General features: G+C 41.9%; 1 protein-coding gene across 8 annotated transcripts in view; it reads left to right on the forward strand.

The window, feature by feature from the left end:
* The window catches only part of TRIM9 (tripartite motif containing 9), a 112,119-nt gene that overhangs the window by 97,463 nt on the left and 2,869 nt on the right, over positions 1–11,787 (forward strand). Inside the window, exons 8-12 of one of the 8 annotated variants that reach the window (XM_019633243.1) lie at positions 3,563–3,751; positions 6,294–6,335; positions 6,752–6,775; positions 7,616–7,919; positions 10,430–10,592. In XM_019633243.1, the coding sequence (XP_019488788.1) occupies positions 3,563–3,751; positions 6,294–6,335; positions 6,752–6,775; positions 7,616–7,919; positions 10,430–10,592 (722 nt within the window). The other 7 variants (XM_019633244.1, XM_019633245.1, XM_019633248.1 and 4 more) reach the window with 7 other exon arrangements.

Here is an 11,787-nt window from a genome sequence, read left to right on the forward strand (position 1 = left end):
GTAAATAGTAAGTGAGGTCCCCCAGCCAATCTTTGCTTGATAATTCTTGATTGCTCCTTTTAAACAGAGGCCCCAAGTCCAGAATCCAGGTGGGAAGGGAAGCAGTCCAGACAAGGGCAAGAGGAAAAAGATGGTCATGGGCAGGGCTGATGGACAATGGGTCTTGACCCGTCCGCATTATGGACACACCTGGAGTGGCCACACTAGTATTCAGCTGGCAGGCTCTTTTCCACTAAGCTATTTTTCACTCAACAAAGCTCTTCAACAGACAGGGTCACTGCATGTGATGAAACATGACAAGAAATTTAAAATCTTTTAAGGAGCTACTTGTTTTTCCCTAATGATCTATACATTAAAAACTAATAATTATCCTGGATATTAGCTATGAACCAAAACATAGCACTGTGTCATGTATTCTGAAGAAAACAATAACCTCATTCCCATTGGTTTCTTGACTAACAGAATCTCAATGGCTGAGGTATCTTCTCCAGACCTCAATAGCTGTGCTTTGAAGGGGAGAAGAGGAAGGGGGATATGAATCCTTCCTGTATCCCATGGATACAACACAGATACACACTTGGGTGGCTGTATAAATGTTCAATGTGAGTTATGTGATTTGGCGAAACCAGGGAGTGGCAAAACTGCTCCCGATCTTATTGTCTTTGGTTCATGTCTTTTAACATGTCCAGAGGGGCATGACAAGAGTAAAGATTTGAAATCCATACTGTAGAAAAAAGGTTGGAAATAGATTCTATTTATCCCAGAAATGCGAAGATTTAAAGGGGATTGGTGACTGCCCTCCAGTACTTTAAGAACTGATGATCTGGGGCCAGCCGAGTGGCTCAGTTGGTTAAGAGCTCGCTCAAGAGTGTGAGCCCTGAGCAACAGCGTCGCTGGTTGGATTCCCAGCCTGAGTTGAGCTGCTGCTGAGCTGCCAACAGGTGGCAGGATGGCTCAGCTAAAAAAAAAAAAGAACTAGTGATCTGTTCTGTGTGGCCCCAGACAGTAATGCTACAGCTGATGAGTGGAGCTCATCATTGGTATATCCAGGCCAATATAAACAATAAGTACAAATGAAGGGGCTGCCCAAACGCAATGAGTTCCTCAACCCAGGAGATTCCAAGGGGAAACTTGATGGTTGCTCCTCCCGGATGTTATCGAGATAAGTGTCTTCCTCCTAAGACTCCTGCAATCTAAGATAATATCAAATGGCATAGATGAACTATAGGCAACTGACCAAATATTTGCACTGTGTGCTATGGGGATGGGCATAAAAGGCACTGCTTGTGTAGTCTGGCTGGGATCTGGTGGGAAGTGCTCCCTCTTTCATAATTCATTTGGAAAGGTTTTATGTTGAGGTAGGAAATTTTTTTTAGGAGCTGCTTAGAATGGGTTGAGAGCCTAGCTAGTAGAATATGGGAGGCTATAAATGGAAGAAACTCAAAGACAGAGATGGGATGGTTAGACAGTGTGGATATTAAATCATCTTGCCTGAGTAGAGGGCATAGTTTAAGAGTGAGAAGAGTCAAGGAAAACTGGGTCATCAATTAACAATAGATCCACAGAAAAAGATAGAAAAAAAGTAACTATTTTGGTGTCAAGTTATTAACCCCATGAATAACCATAACTACCCGCAGTGCCCGCCCCACAGAGTGGTGTCATCACCAACTCTAAGTTTTTCTTCCTGGTGCTGAGAATAGAAATGGTAAGTACAATCTATGAGGGGCTCATGTATGCTCCCCAAGGTCTGGATTCAGTATGCATCTCTTCACTGGTTTTCCGATGATTATTCGGGTTTCAATATACTTTGAAATTCATTTTACTACATATGTCCTGTCTCTTAATTTTTAAAGCAGCACATATTTCTAATATAATTAATTGATCATTACCACCTGGTGAAAAATACATTTCCAAGCAAATTTTTGTTAATAAAACAAATATTTTCCTAGCAAAAATATCACAGTAATTGCCTCCTCTCTCTAAAAGAAGCTCGTGTTAATTTGTGTTGCTGTATTGTTGTACTTCAGATTTTTCCATTAAGCTAAAACACGAATTTCCCCTTGAGATCGTTATAATAGGAATTATTTCTGATTTACTATTTCTGAACAAAGAAATGATCACATATGTCAAGTTATCCAAACTATATGAAGCTTAGTTAGAAGAAAATTTAAGTATATTATTATTGGGACCCCAATCCCTTAACTCCATAAATAGGAATTCCTTTTCTCTGAGATCTGGTTTATACTTTCTTAAAAAAAAGAATAAAAAAAATCCCCTCGAGGATAAGTCTAAAGCCTGAAACATCAATTTTAATATTCTAAGTTCAGCCATGAAAATGAGGCTGACTCTTCATAGTATTAAAATTAAACTCACCGAGCCCTTGTTCTGAGCTCTTCAAGTACAATCATGTTCCACACACATGCATTCCAGTTAGTTTTGCTTGAACAGGCCCACAGTAGTATTTTCACAGGTTCAAGAGTACATTCAATATGGAGAAGCATGCTAACAGACTCAAACCAGAAACATATGCCCAGGAATACCCTTCGGCCACTAAAGTAAAATTCTTTTTTCAATGAAAAGTTCCTGGGTGGTTTTCAGCACAGACTATGACCATCATGCAATCTGTATTTCCTAAATCGCGACTGTCCAGCTGAGTAAAACATCTGTCTCTGACCAGACCACGCTACTGCAGAGAGCCACTTATTGACTGACAAAAGAGAAAGGAGTGATGTTAGTAGTTTAGGGAAACTACCTCTCAAGCCTTTCTAAAACCAGATCAAGGAATTGATAAGTTCTCACTCTGGTGTAATAGAGACCTTCACGCCAGAGCTATCTGAAAATAAAGACTTTTTTTTTTTTACCATCAACGCACCTCACTGCTGCCCACAGTCTTTATTATTACAAAACCAGAGATGTTCAAGTGACATCCCTAGGGCCTGATCATAATTCAGAAATAGAAATGAGGCTCCTTCCCTTATGACTTGTTCAGCCCTATCTTCCTCTCCTATGCAAAGAGCAAGTCTTGAGTATGCGAGTATAGAAAAATCATCTCATCCATTTAGAAATGGAAAATATGTATGAAGAGAGAAAAGGGAAAATATATAACACCGAAAACTGGTAAAAAAAAATCATCATCATCTCCTAAATAGAAATCCTCTGAGAGGCCATTGTTAGACAGGTAGCAACTTCCAAGCTAGCCGAAAGGAGTGAAGTATTAATCCCCTCTTGGCCATCAATGGGTAAAATTTACCTCTAAAGCTCCTAAATTCAATTCTAAAAATATTTAATTAAAAGGAAACCTTCCAGAATACCTCCTCTACCACGAAAAATTGGGGGCAAATGAAAACAGCTGTCTGTGGTGTCCGAGGTGTCCTCTGGTCTGGGGTTCTGACCTGCCGAGAATTGCCTCCCAGTCCCAAGCCACTTTGGATTAGTAAGTGCCGGTGGCTTCTGTGGCTGGGTGGGGCTCTGTACAGGTGCCTCAGTAAGGCAGGTCTGGGGAACTTGCGCACGGGCAGGTGGCAGATTTCTGATCTCTAGTTTGCATTGATCTTACGTTTAGACACAGACTCAGAAGAACAGACACCCCCTTTTCCAGTGCCTTCGGAAAGATTGCCGCTCCGTAGAATGAGTCCTTTCTCCTCCACCCTTAATCTACAACCCAGCTTCCCGGGGAGATCCTACTTTGATTTCCGATCCTCACCCCACCAGCTGAGCTTGCATTCCTCCTTACAGTCTCTCAATGCACCGGGTGAGCTGAGCTCGTCTGACCTTTCCTCTTAATCTCTGTGCCTGGAAGGCATCTCTGAAATACCTGTTTTGTTCTTGCCATTCATGTGCGTGGAGAAGGCAGTGAGCTCGTCTCTGTCTGTGGCCTGCTTCTGGTATGAAGGGCATTTGGATGATAGAGCTTTGTGGTGGTCTTGTTTGTGTGGTGTGAGGACCCACTATCGAGCTGTGGTCAATGTATAATGGCATTGGAAAGTGATGAGTGAAGTTGTTCTTTTTGCACCAGCTGGTACCACCATGGGTAGCCTGCTCTGTCATTACATGCAGTGGCATGGCATGGCCTAGGCGCTGCCTACGGGGACGCCTTAGTTTGCAGGTGTGCAACCCTGCTGCATCCAGGAAACCAGCTGTGTCTGGCAGACTGGATCAGTGCATCCAGCCTGGAGTGGTCTGATTAAACATAGACTCAAGAGATCTTTGTTGAAAAGCTAAAGTCAAAACCAGCCAACAGCAGAATGCACCATACAAAGCAGGCAAACCAGACAGCACAAAGTGAACGTTTTTTTCTGCAATAGCCTGTGCTCGCTGGTAGGTCAGTCGGGCACAAGGCTGGTTTTCTTTATGTTTTTTTTTTTCCCAAGCCAAGGGGAGGGAGGGACCACCACTAGCTGAATTAGAAACCATTAAGTAGCCTAAGCCCCAAAGATCTGAGTCATTGAAAAGTCTGGCCTCCCCGAAGTTTTCCACAGCAAGGGGCTTGTGACAGGGCTTTAGGCTAATTCCAGGGAAGCTAGACTTGTGTTACCATGCAGTGAACTGTCTAGCAAATAGAATCTTTAAATATCTACAATGCAGACCTATTTGATCTCTTCAGGACTATCTTGTAATCATGGATACACATGATGCACATTTCCCATTTCCAAAGGTTTCTTTTGATTTTTCTTTTATTCTTTTTTGCTCATCACACATCCTGGAATGAAGAAGGCCACAGCATGAGAGTGCAAAAAGGATGCAGGGACTTCAAGCTCTCTTTAAAATGACATTTTTCTTTGTGCTTTTACGTTTCTTCTTGTTTTTCTGTGCACTACTGGCTTGCAAACTTGCATTGTTATAGAAGTTTTTTCACATGTGTCTAATGTACTGAAATATTGTAATAGCCTTTGTAATGTATATTGTCTCAAGAATAAAATGAAATGTGGGTTTGGGAATATTTGATGGCTGAATTTGACAGCAATTTTCTAATTGTATCGTTAAATCTCGAATGTATGATGGTGTGTTTTAAAGTAGTGTAAAATGATTTCAGAAAACTTGTTTTGAAAAAGACTTGCACAAGGCATGATTCATTTAAAAATTTTTAAAGCCCTATTCAGATTCTACAATTTTATTTCCAAAGCTGGATATGAAATTCAGTTTTAAAACTCATTCAGTTCTAACCCAATAAGACTAGGAATTGAAGTGATAATTGATAGAAACTAAACATAAAATGGAGTTGGAAGACAATGATTCTTTTGTATGTGAATTCATCCTAGAGTAAAACAAAGTAACCAAAAGTAAGGTCATGATCTTTAAATTTTGTTTTTTAACTCAAGCTTTAGTCCTTTCTAAGTTGCTTTCTTAACTCTGCTGAAATTCTTTTAATTCAGTGCATTATCCTTCAATTGTTGTAGAAATTAGCATATAATAAGGGCCTTACTGAGTTGAAAAAAATTAAATGATCCTTTCCAGGGGATACCCTAGTGCTCAAACACACATTTTCTAGATCAGTGCCTGACACCACTTGAAATCGTAGTTCACACACTTTTGAACATTTTAAAACAAGACTGTTCCTTCCACCCCGTGCAACTTCTGATGGGGTAGGTTGGGGGGGTGGTTGAAAAAGTACCCCAGGTGATTCTAATATATTTCTGAGACCACTCCCAACATACTCCCCCCATTCACTAGCGCCCCCACCCCGCCGCCTCCTTAAATGAGAAGGGTTGATGTAGTAAAACAATCTAAGAAGGAGGTGAGGTAATTTTTGGTTTTACTACATTTTACTCATGTTATAATTATCAGATGTATTTATTAACATACAGATTGCATTTCACATTTAGTGATATATGTATCATTTAACTTGGGCCCAAGTCACAACCAAGGACTTTTGATGTAACCTCGAGTTAGAAGTGCATGGAATAGCGATGTAGAATGGAATTTTATCAAGATCCAATGTTTTCTCCATTTCAATTGGATGAATTTGTCTCCCTTTTAAACAGTAAACTTTCTTGATGTGAAAGTTTCAGTGAAAAAGATTGAACTTGGAACATGACGAAAACTGAAGCTGTACAGTTTAGAATCAATTGGAGGAGAATTTATTAAATGAGTAAAAAAGATGTACTTTTCATTTCCAAAGAGGAGAGACACATTTTTTATCCAGCAAAGTAAACTAACATAAAAAAAGGGCTTTGGTTTTTCATGAATCAGGCCTCTGGCAACTGTGTTCAGCTGGTGCTTTTTAAGTGTACACAAATAATTTTTATCAACCTGGTTGTTGTTTCATAGCTTTGATGTGTAGTATCTCTTTATAGGATGCAATTATGAGACACAATCTGCACCTTACTCTCAATTAGGCAAGTATACCTATTGTAATTGTTATCTTTTACTTATGTGATTGGTATGCTCAATTTCCTTCACGAAATAAATGGCAGTAGCTTATTTTATGTCAATAAAATTGTCTAATTGTCATTCAAATCCCATTATAATAGCTTCTCAAAAACTTAGAAACATGGAAGCAATACCTGTATTGTTAAATATTATACCTCCAGATTACTTTCCGCCCTCCCCCCCCACCACCAGTTTTCTTGCATGTCGATGCAAAGCACTCTTTATGAGTACTAAATGTGGGTGAAGGGACAGTCAGATCAACTGTCGTTTTACATTGAACCTTTTTTTGGTATTAGCCTATCAAAAGAGCCGTGTTGTCTTATCAGTGTCAATTTTGCTTCCTATTTCTCTCTCCCATGCCTTTCACTTGGAATGACAACAGTTGACATTAAAAAGCTGTTGGCAGGTATGGAATAACCTTATTCTGTTACAAATAGCAAAGACCAAAGTGCATGTGACGTGACTCACAGGTTCAATACATCAGCAATGACATCTTTCCAGAGCGAATTATTGGTAGGCAACATTTAGAATTTGGAGCATAACAATGTATACAAAGACATCTGCATCTCATATCCAAAATCCCTAGTGCTCCAGCAAAATACTTTACATGTTAGTGTTAGGAGTAACATGCAAACTGTATTTTTAAGCCATGAAGGAAGCAACCTGTCTTATGTCCAAATCACAATCACTCATGACAAATAGTTTGTGTTGCTGATAGCTTCACAGCGTGTGAGCTTTCACAAGCACTGAGGACATTTTCAAAATGACTAGATGTTAGCGTTCTGCCAAAGGGCTATTTCCTGGTTTCACAGTGTGTTTTATCCCTCCTCCATCCAGGACACTAGATCCTAGCCTCCCTGCCTCAGGGTTACACAGGCACCTTAGTGCATCCCTCTCCCTTTATGTCTCTGGTATACTGTTCTGCCAGTCACTGGGTGAAGGGACTTGTACCTTCCAAAATCGATGTCACTGCACTCCTGGATCACCTGGTTGGGAGTGCGGTCTAAGCCAGGTAACCCCTGCTGAATCGGTCGTGTGTCCTCCATCTGCTTCTGGGTGCAGAGTACCAGCTCCCAGGATGTGGCCCCTGTCTGCTCACTCATGGCCCTTCCTGGCCCTTGGTGCCTCCTTCCTGCATGGCAGCATGAAAACGGGACACAGTGCTCCTCACCCACCCAGCAGCCTGTCAGGGTGTTGAGTTCTTGAGGTCTGTCTTAGTAACTCCACTCCCTTCTCTTGTTCCCAGTGGCCTGGTTTGCTTTTGACCCTGGCTCGGCACACTCTGACATCATCTTCTCCAATGACAACCTGACTGTGACCTGCAGTAGCTACGATGACCGGGTGGTGCTGGGGAAGACCGGCTTCTCCAAGGGTGTCCACTACTGGGAGTTAACCGTGGATCGCTATGACAATCACCCCGACCCTGCCTTTGGTGTGGCACGCATGGATGTGATGAAGGATGTAATGTTAGGAAAGGACGACAAAGCTTGGGCAATGTACGTGGACAATAACCGGAGCTGGTTCATGCACAACAACTCGCACACCAACAGGTACCCTGCAGCCCCCAACCAAGCCTTCTTCATGTTGGCTTCTGGTCAAGAACGAGAGCCCAAGTTCAAAGACCTAGTAAATAGGCAACATTAAGGAAGTCAGGCAAACAGTCTTCATTAAGTATCACAGGAGTTCTGTTAATCATAACTGAACCCATCCTGGTGGGGTTTTTTGGGGTTTTGCTTTGTTTTGTTTTTTGCCTAAGGACAGAAACATGCCACTTTCCTAGCCTATTCATTGCTATATTCTACCCATGCCTGGAAACTTAGAATCCTCATGCATATTCATTATAGGAAAACATTCCAGGATTCTAAAATTCAGTCCTATGACTCATCAGAAAAGCACTTTTGGACATGTTACTTAGTTTTTCTAAACCTTGATTTTCAAATCCACCAAATAAGGATAATGATATTTTTGCATGCAGGAGTGTTCCCCACATGAAATGGGATAGGCAAAAATGCCTCACATCAGAAACACCTGAAAATAGAGGCCATTGTTCTTATTATGATTATTATCAATACCACTGCACAGAATAGAAGCCATTTAATAAACTAAATCTTATGGAGGCCGATTTGGATGGCTTTGTACTTGAAGAACTGTCTTATGAGTGTGTGGATCCAGAGCACTGAGGTGACTGGGGAAAGAGAACATAGTAATCTCCTTAGGTTTTCTTCTACCACCAAAATATGGGCAATTATAATTTAACCCATACTGTAATATTTTCCTTATACTTCCTTTTTCAGTTGGTCTGTGTTTTCTTCCTCGAATGTATTTTTTTCACAAATTTCCTAGAGAGAAAAGTGTCTTCATGGATGCTGGCCCTTCTTATTCTCAAAGATTTCCCCAGAATACATTCTTATTGGTGTCTCTGAAAAATCTATATACATACAGCAGTCAGATCAAAAGGAAAGTGAGTCAGGCAGTGGTACAAGCGTGGACGCCACTGTTTCAGCTTTTTCTGTCTACTCATCGCTGCCCCTTCTCTCGCCAGTACAACTCCTAGGGCCTCCACGTCCTGTTCCCTTGGATATTTTCTATGCATCTCCATTCTGGTATGTTTCATTCACTATCATTCTAAGTGAACACACATACCATTGCAGCCTGATATCAAATCCTACTAGATGTAGATAAGCAGTTATCATCAGTGATTTACACTTGGGGGAACCCTCTGTCACCAGATCCCTGATTCTGTCACCCATGTACCACTCTTACGTTTCTCTTTTAGCTTCTTTGTTTTGGGGTAAAGGAGTGAATAATGACACAGCTGTCACACTATGCAGAGAAACACATTCTGAAAGCTGAACATGTCTGTTTGCATGCAAACTGCATGTCCCTTGTGCTGTCATTGTTGAAGCTGTGAATTAACAAGGCACCATTTTAAACTGTCTTTTAATAGCTATGTACAGTCTGCATCCTGCATGCCAGGGGAACAGAACAGCACTCTTAAATTGCTGTGCTCTGCTAAGATGAGGATGAAATTCAATATTGCTGGACCTCAGAGAGGGAGAAAAAGACACATCTGATCATCTTTGCTTAATGACTTTTGTGAAACCATCAATTGAAACATAGGGTACAAGTTGTTGTAAAATGACATTTGAATGCAGGTTCTTTAAAATCACTCCATCTCCTACACTGCAATTACTTTAAGAAGAGAATCCTCTTCTTCAATGTTGTCATCGTGTAGAGAGCCTCCAATTTCTCAATTCGAACTCATGTCAAAAATTACCATCTTTCGGGCCGGCTGAGTGGCTCAGTTGGTTAAGAGCTCGCTCAAGAGTTTGAGCTCTGAGCAACAGCGGTTCGAGTCAGCCCGAGCTGAGCAGTCGCTGAGCTGCCAACAGGTGGCAGGATGGCTCAGCTAAAAAAAAAAAAGACAAAGCTGAAAAATTACCATCTTTCTGGAGTGAGTTTTAATGGGTCACAGAAGGCCCCCCAATCCAAATTTCATGCATATGTTTTAAGTTCAACTTAAGGGCTTCTTTGATTTCTGAATTAAAAAACTTTGGATTCAATGATGTTTAATTCACATGGCACAACGTGTACAATATAGCTATCGGTGGAGTTCTGATAGCCCAAAGGCTGCTTTCTTTCTTGGTCTGTAATGTTTTGTTTTCTGAGCTGTGTCTCAGTGCCCTATGTGAATGAGGTCACTCTCAGCAACAGCAGAGCAGTGTGGTTGAACCTATACATTCTCAACAGGGGGTGAGACCTCCCCCATGGGAATGAAAATTGGTGTCGGGGAAGTGAGCAAAAAACCTTAGTCTTTTTATATATAAAGCACAGATATTCATGCAGCCCATAAACAGATATACTGCATATCTATGGTATTAAATTTTTTCTATGAGGAGGCGAGATTTAGGGGAAAGCATGTTTTAAAGTCTCCTGGGATGGGGGCAGGGGGGGGGTGATACTTTTAAACAGGTTGAGAAACATTGGTTTAACCATACAAGAGGGGAGCTTCTAGAATGATGACAGGCAAGTGAAACCCAATTGTTTTCTTTTCCCACAGAACTGAGGGAGGGATCACAAAAGGGGCCACAATCGGGGTCCTCCTCGACTTAAATAGAAAAACGTTGACATTTTTTATCAATGACGAACAGCAAGGGCCCATTGCATTCGAGAACATGGAGGGCCTGTTTTTCCCGGCAGTCAGCCTGAACAGGAATGTGCAGGTAAGCACTGTCGCTCCAAGTGTAGATGTGGCTTCTGCCAGCTCTGCTTCAGAGGCTGCCCGTGGGTAGGTAAATCCCGAGAGAGGGAAGCTGACCACGTAAAGCCCAGACCATGACGTGCAGGACAGAAGGAGGGAAAGGGATCATGATTCCAAGCCAGCCTCAGCCCCTTCATTACACCTGGACACAGTCTAGTTACCAGCAAGTAGGAACCTGGAATTATATTCATGGTTAGCTAATGATTGTCCCTCTGAGCCCTGATTTCATCTCAGGTAGAAATAAAACTCTTGAACCAGCTGGCATGAAAACAACTTGCGAAAAGTTCCATGAGTGCCCAAGAAGGGAGGGTGTAAGACTGAAGTATTAGCACCCTCATCAGAAATTTTGAGCATCTCTGCACTCTTATTTGGTTTTATGGGGATAGAAAACATAGTCCCTGCCCAAAAGGTAGTTTCTTATGATTTACTGTGAACAGAAAACAACAGGTTCTTCTCATTCATTCATTCAACAAATATCTATGGAGTGCTTTTACTATGTAAGCCACTATTTTAAGTATGTTGTTTATCACTGAAAATAAAACAGATAAAAATCTTGCCCTCATAGAGCTCACATTCTGGTTGTAGGAAAGACAACAAATATGAAGTCAGTTGCCACGTTGCTTATATAGTGCTTTAGAAGGCAGTACGTGCAATGGAGGAAAGGGGAGGGGAGGGTAAGGGGATCAAGAATGCTGGGTTGGGAGGGCATGGTAGCCTTAAACAGAGCGGTCAGTGTGGGCGGGCCTTGTTGCAGCCACAGGTGAGCTGAGGCTTGAAGAGGGTAAGGGAGTGAGCTGTGTGGACTTTCCAGGCAGAGGGAACAACCAGGACAAAGCTTCTAAGGCATGAGGGGCTCACAAGAGCAAGGAAGGGCCAGGAAGCTGTGGGCTGGAGCTGATGGGGGTGGAGGCCAGTGGGGAGAAGAGCAGAGCCTTGCAGAGGGGAGCGTGCCCCGCCAGCCACTGCCAGGACTGAGGCTTCCTTTTCCCCCTTAAGCTGGAACGCTCGTTGCCAGCTGTGAATCCCATTCAGCAAATGGCTGCCTTAAGAGAGTTAGGATTTGAGAATCAAAACACTGTAGGCAATTTTTGCTCTATTCAGAAGCACAGTCTTGGGAGCTACTTAAAAAATCCATTGTGGTGTATCAGTATGTACAG

The sequence above is a fragment of the Hipposideros armiger genome, unplaced genomic scaffold, assembly GCF_001890085.2.
Source record: "Hipposideros armiger isolate ML-2016 unplaced genomic scaffold, ASM189008v1 scaffold_1265, whole genome shotgun sequence".
Lineage (NCBI taxonomy): Eukaryota > Metazoa > Chordata > Mammalia > Chiroptera > Hipposideridae > Hipposideros > Hipposideros armiger.